Raw genomic sequence first — 20,174 nt, forward strand, 5'->3', positions numbered from 1 at the left:
CTACTGTCAAACATGGTGGTGGGAACCTAATGCTTTGTTTTTATTTTTAATCAGCCCATGGACCAGGGAACCTAATCGCAGTAAACTGCACCATGAAAAAAGGGCAATACATCAGGCAGTCTGCAGAGAAACTTGGTCTTGGGCACCAGTGGACATTTCAGCATGACAATGACCCAAAACACACAGCAAAAGTGGTGAAGAAATGGTTAGCAGACATCAACATTAACATTTTGGAGTGGCCCAGCCAGAGTCCTGACTTGAATCCAATTGAGCATCTGTGGAGGGAGCTAAAGATCAGGACGATGGCAAGAAAACCCTCCAACCTGAAAGGTTTGGGGCTCTTTGCTAAAGATGAATGGGCAAAAATACCTGTGGAGACATGCAAAAAGCTGGTCTGCAATTATAGGAAGAGTTTGATTGCTGTAATAGCCAATAAAGGCTTTTCTATTAAATGAGAAATATTTTTCCCCACAATAATGTCTATTGTATATCGAGAGAAACCTATGTTATTTCCCATCAAAAATGTGCTTGCTGATTAAATAAAAGTAACTTTAAGTCAAAATGTGTCAGGGGTATGAACAATTATGCGCAGCACTGTATGTTCTTCTTAGGAAATCATGTAAGGTGAGCCTGTAGACGCATTCCAGATAGAAAATGTCATGTTAAAGCAGACCCGAACTCAGAACTTCCTCTCTGCTGCAAAATATAAGCAACAGCATAATGACCTTTCAAGAAAAACATTTCTGTGTTACAGCTGATACAAATTCTGCAATAAATCTTCAGAGTGTCTACTTCTTGCTTTCACGGAAGGTGAAATAGGGTTAACATCCTGTGCTTACAAATTATGTGCTCTGACAAGGCTGACAGCTGACAGCTGATAGATCAATTTACAGTTGTGATTAGTTACAGATGAGGGGGAATTAAACAGGCTAAACTCTCTAAATAAATACAGGGTGCATTTCTCTATGTTTCTTCTGTCCTGTGCAAGAGGTAAGGTCCACTTTACATCTAAAAAGGGTTCTATAGAGAGTAAGAGCTTTGTACAACGGGAAAGTTATGCCAACTATTTTGACCAAGAACAGTAACGACAGGCTCAAAGGATAGGAAGAGAGTGAGAGAGAGTAAACATAGTGATAGACTGTGGGAGTGTTGATCTGCCCCCCCCCCCCCCCCAGACATCTGAGGGTCCTAGGCTGTCAACCTAGACCTTGTGGTTGACCTTGCTGTAAGCACAGACACTGCAATTTAGTGTCAAAGGTTCATACCTGAGATTTGTTCTTTGCCAGAATAGAAGAGTGACTAGGGCAACCACAATGATAATAGCTGCAGGTACGCACACCCACCAAAGAATATTCGCCTCTGAAAAGACAGAACGGTAGAGTTGTTATCAGAATCACATGTGACATCATATTTACAAAATCAACACACTCAGGTAAAGGAGTGCAAATATTACTTACAAGCTAACCATGGATGAATTAAAGCAAAACTACTAAATACATACAAATCAAGAAGTTATCAGAAAAGTCAAAAAGCTATCAAGGCAATATAATGCAAGAACCAAGCAATTGAGATTCCCCACCGCTCAAGCTTCCACTGTTGTCCACAACTCCAGCTCAATGACCCCAAACACACATCTGTCAGGATCCTCAGTCTGCTTATCAACTCCAAATCACACATTTCCAGATCACATTGATTTTTTTTTTATAATTCCAGCTTTTACTTTTCCTCAAATCTCAGCTTCTATTAACCTGCTAAACTCCAGTTCTTACTGATCCCCACAATGTCAGATCACATAGTCATCCACAACTCCTGATCCCATTACTCCCACTGCTTCAGTGTCTACTGTTTCCAACAATGCTAGCTCCCATTGACTCCTTTCTGCCCACAATGTCGGCTTCTACTACCCTAATATCAACGTGTCGTGTCGTGTCCCATTCTCCCCACAACTTCAGCTTCTGCTTTCCTACAAAACTCTAGATGTCAGTGTTTCTTTCTAAATTTCTATCACAATTCCGTATCCCACTGTCACCTACAATGTCAAATCCAATTACTCCTTAATATTTCCGTCCGCACACTCGATGCAAGTTCAACGTGGTTTATTCACAACACACACGATATGTCCATTCCAGTCACCAATGACCGTTTCGGGGCCACGACGGGTCCCCTTTGTCTAGGTATATAACAGAATGATAACAAAGGGGACCCGCCGTGGCCCGAAACGGTCATTGGTGATTGGAATGGACATATCGTGTGTGTGTTGTGAATAAACCACGTTGAACTTGCATTGAGTGTGCGGACCCTTTGGATTTTTGCTTAATTGTCGTGATGGTCCTGGACCTTGGACTCCAGGTTAGTGTGCTATTCTTTGGCTGACATGGCTAGTTTCTCCCATAACCCCACATCCTGCTGTCCCCAACAAACCAGCTTTCAGAGTCTTTTCCCACTGGACCCCATATTTCCAGATTCCCATTGTTGCCCATAATCACAGATCCTGTGTTATGCACAGCTACAGCTTTTCTGGTTTTGGGCTGCTGAAGCTTCCGCTGGCAATATTAACTGCAGCACCCAATGCCCATCACAAGTCCACCTTCCATCACGAGGTGACATGTGACATGATAATGCAATACAATACAATACAATATCATTTGTAAAGCGCTTTTCTCCCATAGGACTCAAAGCGCACGAGGAGATAGACGTGTATCTACAGTGCCCAGCACACAAATACCTATGCTGTTCCTTTTTTTCTTTTTCTGCCTGAAAGAGTTAAATATCAGGTATGTAAGTGGCTGACTCAGTCCTGACTCAGACAGGAAGTGACTACAGCGTGACCCTCACTGATAAGAAATGCCAACTATAAAACACTTTCCTAGCAGAAAATGGCTTCTGAAAGCAGGAAAGAGATAAAAAGGTTCAATAGTTTATAGATTTTTAGCTCTGGCATACTTCAATGAATGTGTCATTGAGCAAAAACAATAAAACAGTTAAAACTTAAAAAGTAGATTTAAACATAAAATAAAACTGTGGAATCTATATATATATAAAATCGTGTGTGTGTGTGTGTGTGTGTGTGTGTGTGTGTGTGTGTGTGTGTGCGTAGTGCGTGCGTGCGTGCGTCGCGATCACTCGAAAACTCCTTGACCAATTTGAACGAAACTTGGTACACAGATCCTTTACTACCTGGGATGATATGTTCTGGGGGTCTCGCGTCCCCCCTGCACACATGGGCGGAGCTACAAACAGCAAATCAGATTCCACCCATTCAAGTCAATGGAAAAAATGTAAAAGGCTGCCATTCTCACAGTAATCAAGCCAGAGTCCCCACACTTGGCACAGTTGGCCACTTGGTGACCGAGGTAACAAATCCAGGAAAAGTGGGCGGAGCATAAAACAGCCAATCAAATTTCAGCATTCTATATATATAATTCAGTAAGTGCCTCAACCGTCCAGCAAGAAGAAGAAGTACTTTGCATGAGAAAATGTATGCGTGCTCAAAGACCAAGTTTGAGGCCTCCTTTCCACGGACTGTTAAGCTGTGTGCTCAGCAAGCAGTTACCAGGCACAGGTAAGAAGTTATCAGGCAGCAACAAGCAGTTATCAGGCAGCAACAAGCAGTTACTAGGCAGCAGTGAGCAGTTACCAGGCAGCAGTGAGCAGTTGAGAGAGTTTGAGAGGCATTTTACTGCCTATCAACAGTCCGTGGAAAGGAGGCCTAACCCTAGCAAGTCTGGGTTTGCAAATCTGGCCTAATTGGCTATTCATAATTGAATAAGGGCCTCAACCTTCCAGCAAGAAGAAGAAGTACTTTGCATGAGAAAATGTATGCGTGCTCAAAGACCAAGTTTGATGCCTCCTTTCCACGGACTGTTGAGCTGTGTGCTCAGCAAGCAGTTACCAGGCACAATTAAGAAGTTATCAGGCAGCAACAAGCAGTTATCAGGCAGCAACAAGCAGTTACTAGGCAGCAGTGAGCAGTTGAGAGAGTTTGAGAGGCATTTCACTGCCTATCAACAGTCTGTGGAAAGGAGGCTTAACCCTAGCAAGACTGGCTTTGCAAATCTGGCCTAATTGACTATTCATGAGGCAATGCTCATGCAAATATGCATTTGCTTTCGCATGTCAAACTATGCAGGGTCAAAAAACCAATACTGCAAAGCGGTCGTGGAGCAGTGCTTTTCAGCACTGCTAGATTTGGGCGCAGTGAGTGCCGCCATAGACTGTAATGGGAATCAGTCTATAGTGGCGCTCAGTGAGTAACGTCGGCGCCGTCAGAAGACGGAGCCGAAGTTGCTTAAAAAACACAATAATTCGACCTCCAGCAATCGCTGGAAACCGAATTATATCATTCCCCCACTATCCATGGCGGCCTGGAGGGGGAATAGTAGTAATTATATAATAGAGTAAGTGTCTCAACCTTCAAACAAGAAGAAGAAGTAGCGCCCTGCCCCCAGGGCCGGTCCAAGCAAGAAGAAGGGGCTGGTCCAAGCAAGAAGTAGTGTCATATCAAACCAAGGGCAAAGAGGGATAATTTGCATATTCAGTAGCAGTGCATTGTAGGTAACCACAAATGTTCACTTATAGCTGAATTATTGCAGATTTGCTTCTGTTTTAAGAAGGAAAATTACACCAAGCTTTGCTTTTTTTAGTAGGAGGGCTTTTTGGTCTCTTTTATCATCCTATACATTCTTAGTAGTTTGGGTCACCCTGAGCTGCTTGGTTACTCTGTTGTACTGGTCCAAGCCCTATCTCATACAGCCGTATCAATCCCTGCCATGTACTGATGAGGACCAAAAGTCTGAAACAGGCTGTCTACATGTGGGTTTGATATGACTGTGTAAAATTTAAAGCTATATGCTTGCTATACACCAGTGGCTCTGGATGCTTGCTTGGCTTACCAAGCAATGTACTGATGAGGACCAAAAGTCTGAAACAGGCTGTCACATGTGGGTTTGATATGACTGTGTAAAACTTAAAGCTATAGGCTTGCTTGACTTATCAAGGGTGAAAAGGAATTATTTGCATATTTAGTAGCAGTGCATTGTGGGTAACCACAAATGTTCACTTATAGCTGAATTATTGCACATTTCCTTCTGTTTTAAAAAGGCAAATTACACCAATACAGTGTGCGGCATTGCAGGAAGTGACGACAGTGGAACGCACGATGGAACACGGAAGAGGTGAGTCATCCCCGCCCGCTGCCTCTTACTAATAGTGGCAGCTGCTACTGTGCTTAAGCAGGAGGGGGAGTGCACATGGGGGACCCAGGTGAGGGGGGGGGGTTCCTGCTGAGCTTAGGCTGGAGGTAGAGCACACATGGGGGACCCAGTTGAGGGGGGGGTCCAACCCCCCTCCCTGCCGCTGTGCCCAATACCCCCTTCCTGCCCTCTACCCTCTTATGCGGCGTATGGTACGCCGCGGGTCGGCTAGTTCATTTTAAATGGTAAAATGTAAACTGCAGCCATTCTTACACTGTTAATCGCAGGGGTCTCAAACTTGATACAGTTGGTCACTGGGTGACTGAGATTAAGATTCAGGAAAGTGGGTGGAGCCTACAACAGCCAATCAAAATTCACCTATTGATTTTCTAGGGGAATATTTAAACTGCTGCTATTCTTACACTGTTAATGGCAGAGGCTTCAAACTTGCTAAGGTCAGTTATTGGGTGACTGGGGTCCAAATTCACTAAAGGGGCGGGCCACAAACAGCCAATCAGATTTCCTTGCTGGATAAACTGCTTCCATTCACACATTTTTGATGCCAGGAACCTGAAAGCTCACAAACTTGGTCATTGAGTGACTGTGTGTTCAGTTTACAAAAAGTGGGGGGAGCCAAAACAAATTTTACTGGGAAAATATAAACTGCAGCCATTCTTACACTGTTAATGGCAGAGTTCTCAAACTTTGCACAGTTGGTCACTAGGTAAATGAGATTAAGATTTTGGAAGGTGGGTGGAGCCTACAACAGCCAATAAAAATTCACCTTTTGATTTTCAAAGGGAATATTTAAGCTGCTACCATTCTTATACTGTTAATAGCAGATGCCTCAAATCTGGTACAGTTGGTCACTGGATGACTAGCGTTCAAATTCAGAAAGGGGGCGGAGCCACAAACAGCCAATCAGATTTGTTTATTTTTCAATGGGAATATACAAAGTATTGATACCAAAGACCCCAAAGCTGATAAACTTGATAATTGAGTGATTGTATGTCAAGGTTAGAAAAAGTGGGCGGCACCAACAACTTAATTTTTTACATTGCAGGGTTCCCAAAGTTGACACAATTGGCCACTGGATGACTGGGATTAATATTCAGAAATGTAGGTGGAGCCTACAACAGCCAATCAAAATTCACCAATTGATTTTCAAGGGGAATATTTACATTACTACCATTCTTACACTGTTAATGCCAGAGGCCTCAAACCTGATACAGTCAGTCATTGGGTGACTGGGGTCCAAATTCACTGAAGGGGGTGGAGCCACGAACAGCAAATCAGATTTGTTAGATTGATTTCAGCCATTCTGTTATTGGCAGGGTTCTCAAACTTGACACAGTTGGCCAATGCGTGACTGGGACTAATATTCAGGAAAGTGGGTGGAGCCTACAGCAGCCAATCAAAATTCCCCTTTTGTTTTTCATTCATACACTCTTAATGGTCATTCATACACTGCTGCTGCCATTCATACACTCTTAATGGCAGAGGCCTCAAATCTGGTACAGTCAGTCACTGGGAGACTGGGGTTTACATTCTGAAAAGGGAGCAAGCGGGCCAAAAACAGACAATCAGATTTGTTTAATTTCAATGGGAAAATGCAACTTATTGATGCCAAAGACCCCACAGCTCATAAACTTGGTCATCGAGTGACTGTATGTCAAGGTTAGAAATAATGGGCAGAGCCAAAAACAACTAACTTTTTACATGGGAAATAAACTGCAGCTATTCTTACACTGGTAATGGTAGGGTTCTCAAACTTGACACAGTTGGTCACTGGGTGACTGGGATTAATATTCAGAAAATTAGGTGGAGCCTACAAGAGCCAATCAAAAGTCACCTATTGATTTTCAAGGGGAATATTGAAACTGCTGCCATTTTTACACTGTTAATTGCCGAGGCCTCAAACCTGCTACAGTTGGTCGTTAAGTGACTGGGGTTCAAATTTCAGTAAGGGGGCAGAGCCACAAACGGCCAGATTTCCTTGCTGGATAAACTGCTTCCATTAGTACAATTTTGATGCCAGGAACCCAAAAGCTCATAAACTTGATCATTGAGTGACTGTGTGTCAAGATTACAAAAAGTGGGTGGAGCCGAAAACAGATTTTTCTAGGAAATTGTAAACTGCAGCCCTTTTTCACTGTTAATGGCAGGGTTCTCAAACTTTGCACAGCTGGTTACTGAGTGACTGGGATTAATATTCAGAAAAGTGGGTGGAGCCTAAAAAAGCGAATCAAAATTCACCTGTTGATTTTCAAGGGGAATATTCAAATTGCTGCCATTCTTGCACTGTTAATGGCACAAGCCTCAAACCTGGTACAGTTGGTCATTGGGCCACTAAGCTCCAAATTCAGAAAAGGGGACAGATCCACAACAGTCAATCGGATTTGTTTCATTTCATGGGAAAATACAAATTATTGATGCCAAGGACCCCAAAGCTCACAAACTTGGTCATGGAGTAGTGCCTTTGTGTCCAGGTTACAAAAAGTGGTCGGAGCCAAAAACTAATTTCACTGGGAAAATGGAAACTGCAGTCCTTCTTACACTGTTAATGTCAGAGTTCTCAGACTTTGCCCAGAAGGTCACTGGGTGACTGAGATTAATATTCAGGGAAGTGGGTGGAGCCTATATTAGTCAATCAAAATGCACCTGTTGGTTTTCAAGGGGAATATTTAAATTTCTACCATTTTTACACTAATAAAAGCAGACGCCTCAAACTTGCTACAGTTGGTCGAGTGATTGGGGTTCAAATGCTAGAGAGGGGCGCAGCCACAAACAGCCAATATGATTTGTTTAATTTCTATGGGAATATACAAATTATTGATGCCAAAGACCCCAAAGCTGACAAACTTGGTCACTGAGTGTTTGTGCGTTAGGGTTAGAAAAAGTGGGAGGAGCCAACGCCAGTCAAATACATACACGAGCAATGCCGGGTCATTAGTGGGTGGAGACAAATACAAATTTCACTGGGAAAATGTAAACTGCAGCCATTCTTACACTGTTAATGGCGGGGTTCTTAAACTTTGCACAGTTGGTCACTGGGTGACTGGTATTAATATTCAGAAAAGTGGGTGGGGCCTACAAAAGTGAATCAAACTTCACCTATTGCTTTTCAAGGGGGATATTTAATTGCTACCATTCTTGCACTGTTAATGGCACAAGCCTCAAACCTGGAACAGTTGGTCATTGGGTGACTGAGGTTCAAATTTGGAAAAGGGGGCGGAGCCACACACAACCAAGCAGATTTTTTCATTTCAATGCAAATGATTGATGCTGAAGATGGCAAAGCTCACAAATTTGGTCATTGAGTAATTGTGTGTTAATGTTAGAAAAAGTGGGTGGAGCCAACACCAGCCAAATACATACCCGGGCAACGCTGGGCAATCAGCTAGTATCTTAAAAAGTCATTTTTAGGAGACGGTAGACGGATACAATTGTTTATTTCATTCGTTTATTTTCGCCTCGGGTGTCCTTTAAGCTATACACATGCTATACAAAAGTCATTTGAAACATCCAACAAATTACAGATTTTGGCGTATTGGACAACAATCATGGAAAATTTAGCCAAAGACTATGACAAGTGACTTGTTTCTTTTTGCCGGGGAAATGTTGATTGCGTGGTGTTGCACGTTTGTTTGCAGCGACTTTGTATGGACCTTTATTTTTTACTGTCCCATACAACAAATCTAGAACATTGAACCGACTGTCTCCTTTTACCCCCAGCTTTCACTGTCTGGGGGTTGATTCACTAAGTTAACCACTTGACAACTGAGGGTTTTTTCCCCTTATGGACCAGAGCAATTTTCACCTGTCAGCGCTCCTCCCTTTCTTTCACCTATAACTTAATCACTACTAACCAATGATCTATATCTTGTTTTTCTCGCCACCAATTAGGCTTTTTTTGGGGAGTTACAGTATGCGAATAATTATTTTATCATAAATAATAAGAAAAAAAATGAAAAAAATGCATTATTTTTCAGTTTTGGGCCATTATAGTGTTAAAATAAAACATTCCACTGTGGATAAAAGCCACACATTTTATTTGCCTGTTTGTCCCGGTTATTGCAACGTTTTAAAAAATGTCCCTAGTACAATGTATGCCGCCAATATTTTATTTGGAAATAAAGGTGCATTTTTTTTCAGTTTTGCGTCCATCACTAATTACAAGCCCATAAATTAAAAATTAATAGTAATATACCGCCTTGACATACATTTTTTAAAAGTTCAGTCCCTAAGGTAACTACTTATATATTTTTTTTTATGTAAATTTTTCCCCCCTTTATAAATAAAAAAAAAGTTTGGGTACTATGGGAGGGTGTGGAAGGGAAATAGTTAATTTTAACAGTCAGTGTAGGGATTTTTATTAAGCAAAAATGAAATTTGGTGCAATATACTATTTGGCCACAAGATGTCCTCAGTCATTATTTCCGATTCCCGTACGTAAGCACCTGAATCGGAAGTAATGCGTAGCAGTGAAACAACATGAAGATACAATGAATGCCGGCGTCTCGTAGACGCCGGTATTCATTGAATCGGGGACTTCGATTTATGAATGGGACCTGCGGTGCGCGCGGGCGAACGGGAGTGAACGGCGGCTGCATGCCGCTGCAGATTTGTATTCACGGCCCTGGTGTATCCTGTCAATTTTGCAGGGCCGTGAATATACTGCACGGCATGCAGCAAGTAGTTAAATAGCAAGAGAAACCTCCTGTTACTCGTGCTATGTGTTCAGCGCGCCTTAATTGTTATTGCTTGCACCCTACGCATGCTAGTGGCAGCATAGCGTGCGTAATCAGGCTTAGTCAGGGGAGCGGGCACTCAGCGCACGCTATGCTGCAGGTCATATGAAAGGCAACCTATTGGGCCAATCAAAGTGTGGGGATAACATCCTTTAAAGTGACCGGACCCGCTGGGGCTCAGGGCGGGACCAGTGGAGCGCTCGTTATTTGCAGAAAGTGGGCGCAAGTTAATAGGGCTTGCTATGCTGCACTACCCACAACATAGCATGTGCTGAGTGCCCGCTCCCCTGACTAAGCCTTACTACGCACGCTATGCAGCCACTATCACGCATAGCATACAAGTAATGACAATTAAGGCGCGCTGATTAAATAGCGCGAGTAACAGGAGGTTACTCGTGCTATTTAACTTAGTGAATCAACCCCCATGTGTCCAAACTCCACTGACCTCCATGGCAAACTCACCTCCCACCCGCTGCCCCCTAACGAAACTTTTGCCACTGCAGTAGTAAATCAGGTGTAACAGGGCAGAAGTAATTAATAAAATACACACATTATACATCTCCTTACCTGCTATAACTGTGGCAGGAATAGTGACATGTCGTATTACTGGATTGGAAAACATTGGGTGACTCACAATACATGTTGCTTGAGTCTCATTGTCCTGCTTGGCGGTGAAGATGCTAATTGCTGTCGTAGTTCTGTTACTCTCTATATAATTAGTGGTATTTTTCTGATGGGACGATGTTGAGTTCCATTCTATCACAGCTACAGGGTTCCCTCCAATAGCTCGGCACTCAGCTGACCTCCATCCATGGGGCTTTACCAGCACAAAGGGTTTTACTGAAAATAAAGCAGTCTCATAATGAAAACTATTTTTTAAACAAATAATATTTTCAAACAAATGTCCAGGAAAACAAACACCATATCCATCTATAGCAGTCAAAGAAACGCCAATCTTCACTGAGAGGACCATGTTACAATGAATAACGTATTGAAGGATTTCTCTTAAGGCTTGGCTGGATAGTGTACTGGTTAAGGGCTTTATCTCCGACACAGGAGACCAGGGTTCGAATCTCGGCTCTTAACCACTTCAGCCTTCAGTCGTTTTCACTTTATGCATCCGAGCAATGTTCACCTCCCATTCATTAGCCTATAACTTTATCACTACTTATCACAATGAAATTATCTATATCTTGTTTTTTTCCGCCACCAATTAGGCTTTCTTTGGGGGGTACATTTTGCTAAGAGCTACTTTACTGTAAATGCATTTTAACAGGAAGAATAAGAAAAAAAACGGAAACAGTTCATTATTTCTCAGTTTTCGGCCATTATAGTTTTAAAATAATACATGCCTCCATAATTAAAACCCACGTATTGTATTTGCCTAATAGTCCCGGGTATTACATCGTTTAAATTATGTCCCTATCACAATGTATGGCGACAATATTTTATTTGGAAATAAAAGTGCATTTTTTCCGTTTTGCATCCATCATGATTTACACGCTTATAATAAAAAAAAATAGAAATATTTCATCTTTACATGCATATTTAAAACATTTAGACCCTTAGGTAAATATTTACGTTTTTTTTATCATTATTGTAATGTTTTTTTGTTTTTTTTTAATAAACATTTTATATGGGTATTTTTGGGAGTCTGGGATGTAAATTGTAATTTTTTTATGTAAATATGTGTTTTTTTTGTATTTTTGTTTACATGTAGTTGTAGTTTTACTATTTGGCCACAAGATGGCCATGAGTTTGTTTACAATTACGTCACTCTAAGCGTAACATGTACGCTTAGAAGGATGTAGGGGGACGTAAAAGGCAGAAAAAGCTAGGCTTCCGAGACAAGCCGTCGCTTTTTCTGCAGGGGAAAGGGATCACTGATCGGGCACCATGGCCTGATTCATTGATCCCTCGGCTAACGAACCGCGGGCCGGGGAGCGCGTGCAAGCGCACGATCGGCCGCAGGAGCGCACATGGCCTTCTCTACGTCCAGAAGGCTTAAATGGTTAAGCTATTCAGTGTGCAGACCTTGGGCAAGACTCTCTAACACTGCTTGTACCTACAGCACTCCCCAGTGGCTGCAGCTCTTGGGCTTTGAGTCTACCAGGAGAAAATGTTCTTTGTCTTGTCTTAAAGTAAACCAGAGACTAAGTAATAGAACTAATAGATACTTACCCGGGGCATCCTCCAACCCCATAAGCACGAGCGAGTCCCTTGCCGTCATCCCACGGTCCTGGCTCTGTCGCGTCAGTCCGGGTCTACTACTCATGCAGAGGAGGTCCGCGCATGCGCAGAAGACCCAGACTGGACCTGACTGAGCCAGTTACCAGGGCTGAACAGCAGACCGCGGGAGGACAGCAAGGGACTCATTTGTGCTTATGGGGCTTCAGGAAGCCCCAGGTAAGTATTGATTAGTGCTAATGCGTAGTCTCTGCTACACTCTAAACGTAACCCTCCTGATTTCGCACCTAACTTACAAAATGTATCTCCCACACCCCAAAACTCTGTACATACTCACCTGTGGAGGTCCCCAATTTGGGGTTCCCATGACACTGCACTCTCAGAATACTGCCTACTGGATCCTCTTGACCACAATGATGTTGCCAGCTCATGTAACTCTTGTGTTTCATCTCAGAAATTCCTGCTACCATGGGAGGAACCAGTTACTAGCTGGAATGATATAACCTACCTCACCTCTTTCAGGAAATTTCTTCCCAGGTTGCTAATTTAATGGTCTCCCCCCACCCCCACAAACACATCACACACACACTACCACCTAGAAGATGACGACAGATCCTTAGCTTTAAACCTCAGCATTATACTATCATTAAGTGAGGACTCTATGAATATTGAGGGCACTTTCTTGTGTTAAGTAGCACAGACTGGTTTAAAAAATGTATCAAAATTAAATAGAATCAGAATCCGGCTTTATTTCACTGAGTAAAGTGGTTGTAGTACCCATAATTCTTTGCAGTACACGACATTGGCAACAGAAAAGACAAACATTGGCAAACAAGAAAACAGAGCAATAATTGACTATATGTACTACTGCTTATTACTATACTGCTTACTATTGCCTAACAATCACAGCGTGAGAGGAATATAAATTGGCAGACAATGATACACTTCAGGATTGTTCAGAGTCTGAGCAAAAAGTGTGCTGTGCCCATGTGGTTCTTGGACGACCGGAACAAGCGCAGGGGATATTTTTGTTGTCTCAATGATATGTTTGCCATGGAGGTGGAGGGCGGACCTGGCAGGAGTTCAGCAGGAGGACATCCTGAGGGAAGAAAGTGCTCCTGCATCTGAGGGTTCTAGAGGGGATGGACCTGTAATTGTGGCCCAATGGGAGGAGCTCAAAGAAGTGATTGCACGGGTGGGAGGGGTCACACAATATTTGAGTGGCCCTTGTCTTCATTCTCGACGTATGGAGGAGATCGACAGGTGACAGGAATACTCCACTGATCTTTTCCATAGCGCTAATCACTCTCTGGAGTTTATACCTGTTGCTGATTATATATAACACTATGCATATATAACACTATTAATTTACATTGCTAGAGAGATCCAGGGAGCCATTAGCTATGTGTTGCCATTATAGGGACTGCTGCAATTTGAAAGAGCCATAATGAGGACATTGAAGCCAGTTTTATAAAGGTTTAGACGTGCAAAATGATCAAAGCCTTTGATTAGCCCCCTCATTGGCCAGTAAGCCTTGGAATGTCTGCAGTATAACAGAACAAGAGTCTTTGCCATCTTCTGAAGGCCCACACCACTCACGCCACGTTAGAGATCTTGTAAAAGGACAAATTGCCCAAATATTGTCTACCCTCAAATTAGCAGCTGGGCAAAGGGGACCTCTAAATCATTTTTAGTTGTAACCATTGGTGTAACTACTATTCCCCCCCCCCCCCCTCAACTTTTCCCAACTCCTTTACACCCTTTACAGCCTTTGGGCCCATCTCACAAGGGCTATAAAATAGTTGCGGCCATCATGATATCTTCACACCCATAACGTGCAGCCACAAAAACACCTGATCTGAAGTAAAGTCCCCTGTATCAGAGGAAATGAAGGTTTCTAGTTGGGGCCCACAGCTCTGGGCCCTCCTGCAATCGCAGGGGCAGCTCCTCTATAGTTACACCCCTGGTTGCAACCACCCTACAATAGATCCTTACAGACACATCACTGTTGGGTCTCTAGAATCCTCTAGTGAAGTATAATTAAAACACTGTGACCTAAATTGATCACCTGATCTGAAAGTCAGCATAGAGGTACTGCTTCCAAGTTTGTATAGAGCCCTGAATGCATGCTCAATCAACGTTGCCATTAACAATCACTAATTGTTCATTAGGGGACATTGTAGAGTGACCTACAGGCTTTACCTGAGCAGCCTGTACTCTTTTATAAAGAGGGGCAAACCAATGATGGATCAGCGCACAAGTGGTAATTGCGATCACAATGAACTCATTCATGGTTCGTTGTTTAGTAATCCAGCAGAACAAATCACTAAACAACATTATGAGCCAAGTGTACACACACTAGATTCTTGGCTGTGATGGCCCCAAAATGACCAACTTGACTTATGATAATTCAGTTTGTGTACAAAGTCTGAGATCTGCACAGAGCTTGTTTGTATCGGTCTATAAACTCATTGACTACTTAATATCAAATAAACCACTTGCAAAGTAACTGGGTCAAAAGCCAGTCACCAACCATTTCATGCACAGCACACTTTCGGCACTATAGGTAGAGATGTCGCGAACCTCTGATTTTCGGTTCACGAACCGGGTTCGCGAACTTCCGCGGAAGGTTCAGTTCGCGGAAAAGTTCGCGAACTGCAATAGACTTCAATGGGGAGGCGAACTTTAAAAAATAGAAAAAATTATGCTGGCCACAAAAGTGAAGGAAAAGATGTTTCAAGGGGTCTAACACCTGGAGGGGGGCATGGCGGAGTGGGATACATGCCAAAAGTCCCGGGGAAAAATCTGGATGTGACGCAAAGCAGCGTTTTAAGGGCAGAAATCACATTGAATGCTAAATTGCAGGCCTAACGTGCTTTAAAACATCTTGCATGTGTATACATCAATCAGGGAGTGTAACTAGAGTACTGCTTCACACTGACACACCAAACTCACTGTGTAACGCACCGCAAACAGCTGTTTGTGTAGTGACGGCCATGCTGGACTACTGCGCAACATGTCGAGATTGCTCTTCCTCACTCAGTGATGTCAGGTAATGTGTGACTTCCTTCTCAACTTTCCATGGCATTGTTAAAAAGCTTACGTTTTGTTTTTAAATTACATTTTCTACTTGCTGTGTACTTGTTCAGTACCGCTACAATGAGAATCCTGTGGAGGCGGGCAAGTCTGCCATTGTTTGTGACCCCGGGTAATGGCCAGGGAATGAGGGGTTTGAATCCGGTGTGGAGCATGAGCAACGGCTACCACTACACATCCAAGGAGGGCAGCGGGCAGGCATGCACGCCCGCCCGCCCCGAGGTAGTGACCAAAAATAACAATACAGGAGGAGGACTTTCGATTCCCTGCTGTGTATTTGAAATGAATGTACTTTAAATCCTTTAACGAGAACCAGTTATGGCGGGCAAAGATGACGCCACATTCCTTTCACGAGAATCATATGGAGGCGGGCAAGTCTGCCATTTGTGACCCCGGGTAATGGCCGTGGAATGAGGGATGGAATCCGGTGTGGAGCCTGAGAAACGGCTACCACTGCACATCCAAGGAGGGCAGCAGGCAGGCATGCACACCCGCCCCGAGGTAGTGACCAAAAATAACAATACAGGAGGCGGACTTTCGAGGCCCTGCTGTGTATTTGAAATGAATCAACTTTAAATCCTTTAACGGGAATCCGTTATGGAGGGCAAGTCTGCCATTGTCACCGCGGGGAATGAAGGTTGGATTCCGGCCCGAAGTGGGAGCCTGCTGAGACCCATGCTGTAGCTGCCCTGACCGTGCTTTGCAGACCAGGCATCTGTGGTCAGATGGACCCATAAGCCAGCGGAAGGCAAACCAAGTCGAAAGCATTTGCCAAGAATGTTTTACGGAGGGCAAGTATTTTTTGCCCTTTTTTAAATTTTTTTAAAATGATAGATGGTTGTATTTTTAAATTGTTTGAAAGTTTAGATGGTTGTATTTTTAAATTGTTTGAAAGTTTAGATAGTTGTATTTTTAAATTGTTTGAAAGTTTAGATGGTTGTATTTTTAAATGGTTTAAAAGTGTATCCATTCTTCCTCCCCCCAGCCACGAACAATACCATGGGAACTTGGAGCAGCAGAAGCCCCCTGTGACGGCTGCCGCGGTTGTTCTCCGCGGCTTGTCTTTTGAGGAGTGCTGGTTTTCCTCAGGTGTTCTTGCCATAGCTGTTTGTGCCTTCTCTCCAGGTGCCTTCGTAAAGCACTTGTCCCTCTGTGACAGTTGGCCTTTCCACAGCTCAATTTTTGCTGGCAGAGACAACTTTGCTCCGATTTGCTTTGCTCCGATCTGAGACACGCACGTTAAAAAATTTCCAAACCGCTGAGCCCCCCTGGGCTGATGGCGCTACGGTGGCATCAGCAGCTGATGTTGAAGGGCATGTTGGCTGTCTGGCCATAGCGGGCGATACATGGCGCCGGACACTGCCCCCAGCTGTTTCTGAGGACGAGCTCCCTCTTGCATTGCGTTCCGGAGTTGGAGCCTGATCAACGCCTACCACCACACATCCAGGCAAGGAGGGAGGCAGGCAGGCATGCACGCCGGCCCCGAGGTAGTGACCAAAAATAACAATACAGGACTCAGGAGGACCTTTTGCGGCCCTAATTGTAATGAATCAACTTTAAATCCTTTAATGGGAATCCGTTATGGAGGGCAAGTCTGCCATTGTCACCGCGGGGAATGAAGGTTGGATTCCGGCCCGAAGAGGGAGCCAGCTGAGACCCATGCTGTAGCTGCCCTGACCGTGCTTTGCAGACCAGGCATCTGTGGTCAGATGGACCCTTGAGCCAGCGGAAGACAAACCAAGTCGAAAGCATTTGCCAAGAATGTTTTACGGAGGGCAAGTTTTTTTTTCCCTTTTTTTTAATTTTTTGAAAATGATAGATGGTTGTATTTTTAAATAGTTTGAAAGTTTAGATGGTTGTATTTTTAAATAGTTTGAAAGTTTAGATGGTTGTATTTTTAAATGGTTTAAAAGTGTATCCATTCTTCCTCCCCCCAGCCACGAACAATACCATGGGAACGTGGAGCAGCAGAAGCCCCCTGTGACGGCTGCCGCGGTTGTTCTCCGCGGCTTGTCTTTTGAGGGGTGCTGGTTTTCCTCAGGTATTCTTGCCATAGCTGTTTGTGCCTTCTCTCCAGGTGCCTTCGTAAGGAACTTGTCCCTACGTGAGAGTTGGCCTTTCCACGGCTCAATTTTTGCTGGCAGAGACAACAGATGGCTTTGCTCCGATCTGAGACACACGCGTTAAAAAAATTTCCAAACCGCTGAGCCCCCCTGGGCTGATGGCGCTACAGTGTCATCAGCAGCTGACGTTGAAGGGCATGTTGGCTGTCTGGCCATAGCTGGTGATACATGGCCCTGGACACTGCCCCCAGCTGTTTCTGAAGACGAGCTCCCTCTGCTTCTATCATGGAGTCGTCTCCTCCTAGTCCTCTCTGACTCCTCCTCTGAACTGTCCCCCTGGTCATCTCCTCTACCGGGAACATATGTGGTATCCGTATAATCGTCATCATAATCCTCCTGGCCAGCTGCACTTTCCTCAGACACCTCCTCACGATTTTGGAAAGTGATGGCACGTGCCTTCTTCTGAGCACTGTATTTTGGGCCAGGTCCGCACGAAATCACAGCAACACCACCTCGCACAGACCTGCCGGTGCCTGGTGGCCTTCCTCTGGGTCTGCCTCTACCTCTTCCTCTACCTGGTTTGTCCATTCTGTCCATCTCGGGGGGATGCTAGGTATATGCAGTGAGCTGGGTTCACTCAACACTACAGGTAGTTATGTGCAGTGATGAGGTGGGTTAAGTAAACACAAAAGGTAGTAGTAGGATGCAGTGAGCAGGGTTCACTCAACACAACAGGTAGTTATGTGCAGTGATGAGGTGGGTTAAGTAAACACAACAGGTAGTAGGTATATGCAGTGAGCTGGGTTCACTCAACACAACAGGTAGTTATGTGCAGTGATGAGGTGGGTTAAGTAAACACAACAGGTAGTAGTAGGATGCAGTGAGCTGGGTTCACTCAACACAACAGGTAGTAGGTATATGCAGTGAGCTGGGTTCACTCAACACTACAGGTAGTTATGTGCAGTGATGAGCTGGGTTCACTCAACACAACAGGTAGTAGGTATATGCAGTGAGCTGGGTTCACTCAACACTACAGGTAGTTATGTGCAGTGATGAGCTGGGTTCACTCAACACAACAGGTAGTAGGTATATGCAGTGAGCTGGGTTCACTCAACACAACAGGTAGTAGGTATATGCAGTGAGCTGGGTTCACTCAACACTACAGGTAGTTATGTGCAGTGATGAGCTGGGTTCACTCAACACAACAGGTAGTAGGTATATGCAGTGAGCTGGGTTCACTCAACACAACAGGTAGTAGGTATATGCAGTGAGCTGGGTTCACTCAACACTACAGGTAGTTATGTGCAGTGATGAGGTGGGTTCACTCAACACAACAGGTAGTAGGTATATGCAGTGAGCTGGGTTCACTCAACACTACAGGTAGTTATGTGCAGTGATGAGCTGGGTTCACTCAACACAACAGGTAGTAGGTATATGCAGTGAGCTGGGTTCACTCAACACTACAGGTAGTTATGTGCAGTGATGAGGTGGGTTAAGTAAACACAAAAAGGTAGTAGTAGGATGCAGTGAGCTGGGTTCACTCAACACAACAGGTAGTAGGTATATGCAGTGAGCTGGGTTCACTCAACACTACAGGTAGTTATGTGCAGTGATGAGCTGGGTTCACTCAACACAACAGGTAGTAGGTATATGCAGTGAGCTGGGTTCACTCAACACAACAGGGAGTAGGTATATGCAGTGAGCTGGGTTCACTCAACACTACAGGTAGTTATGTGCAGTGATGAGGTGGGTTAAGTAAACACAACAGGTAGTAGTAGGATGCAGTGAGCTGGGTTCACTCAACACAAAGCTAGGTATATGCAGTGATGAGGTGGGTTAAGTAAACACAACAGGTAGTAGGTATATGCAGTGAGCTGGGTTCACTCAACACAACAGGTAGTTATGTGCAGTGATGAGGTGGGTTAAGTAAACACAACAGGTAGTAGTAGGATGCAGTGAGCTGGGTTCACTCAACACAACAGGTAGTTATGTGCAGTGATGAGGTGGGTTAAGTAAACACAACAGGTAGTAGGTATATGCAGTGAGCTGGGTTCACTCAACACTACAGGTAGTTATGTGCAGTGATGAGCTGGGTTCACTCAACACAACAGGTAGTAGGTATATGCAGTGAGCTGGGTTCACTCAACACTACAGGTAGTTATGTGCAGTGATGAGGTGGGTTAAGTAAACACAACAGGTAGTAGTAGGATGCAGTGAGCTGGGTTCACTCAACACAAAGCTAGGTATATGCAGTGATGAGGTGGGTTAAGTAAACACAACAGGTAGTAGGTATATGCAGTGAGCTGGGTTCACTCAACACAACAGGTAGTTATGTGCAGTGATGAGGTGGGTTAAGTAAACACAACAGGTAGTAGTAGGATGCAGTGAGCTGGGTTCACTCAACACAACAGGTAGTTATGTGCAGTGATGAGGTGGGTTAAGTAAACACAACAGGTAGTAGGTATATGCAGTGAGCTGGGTTCACTCAACACTACAGGTAGTTATGTGCAGTGATGAGCTGGGTTCACTCAACACAACAGGTAGTAGGTATATGCAGTGAGCTGGGTTCACCCAACACTACAGGTAGTTATGTGCAGTGATGAGGTGGGTTAAGTAAACACAACAGGTAGTAGTAGGATGCAGTGAGCTGGGTTCTCTCAACACAACAGGTAGTTATGTGCAGTGATGAGGTGGGTTCACTCAACACAACAGGTAGTAGGTATATGCAGTGAGCTGGGTTCACTCAACACTACAGGTAGTTATGTGCAGTGATGAGCTGGGTTCACTCAACACAACAGGTAGTAGGTATATGCAGTGAGCTGGGTTCACTCAACACAACATGTAGTAGGTATATGCAGTGACCTGGGTTCACTCAACACTACAGG

General features: G+C 44.1%; 1 protein-coding gene across 1 annotated transcript in view; it reads right to left on the reverse strand.

The window, feature by feature from the left end:
- LOC137545103 (cell surface glycoprotein CD200 receptor 1-A-like) overlaps window positions 1–20,174 on the reverse strand; it is a 67,491-nt gene that overhangs the window by 16,957 nt on the left and 30,360 nt on the right. Inside the window, exons 3-4 of the mRNA XM_068266213.1 lie at window positions 10,511–10,783; window positions 1,266–1,359 (exon numbers count right to left, since the gene is read on the reverse strand). Coding sequence (XP_068122314.1) covers window positions 1,266–1,359; window positions 10,511–10,783 — 367 coding nt within the window. The remainder of the gene's footprint in view (window positions 1–1,265; window positions 1,360–10,510; window positions 10,784–20,174) is intronic.

This window comes from Hyperolius riggenbachi, chromosome 2 (assembly GCF_040937935.1).
Source record: "Hyperolius riggenbachi isolate aHypRig1 chromosome 2, aHypRig1.pri, whole genome shotgun sequence".
NCBI lineage: Eukaryota > Metazoa > Chordata > Amphibia > Anura > Hyperoliidae > Hyperolius > Hyperolius riggenbachi.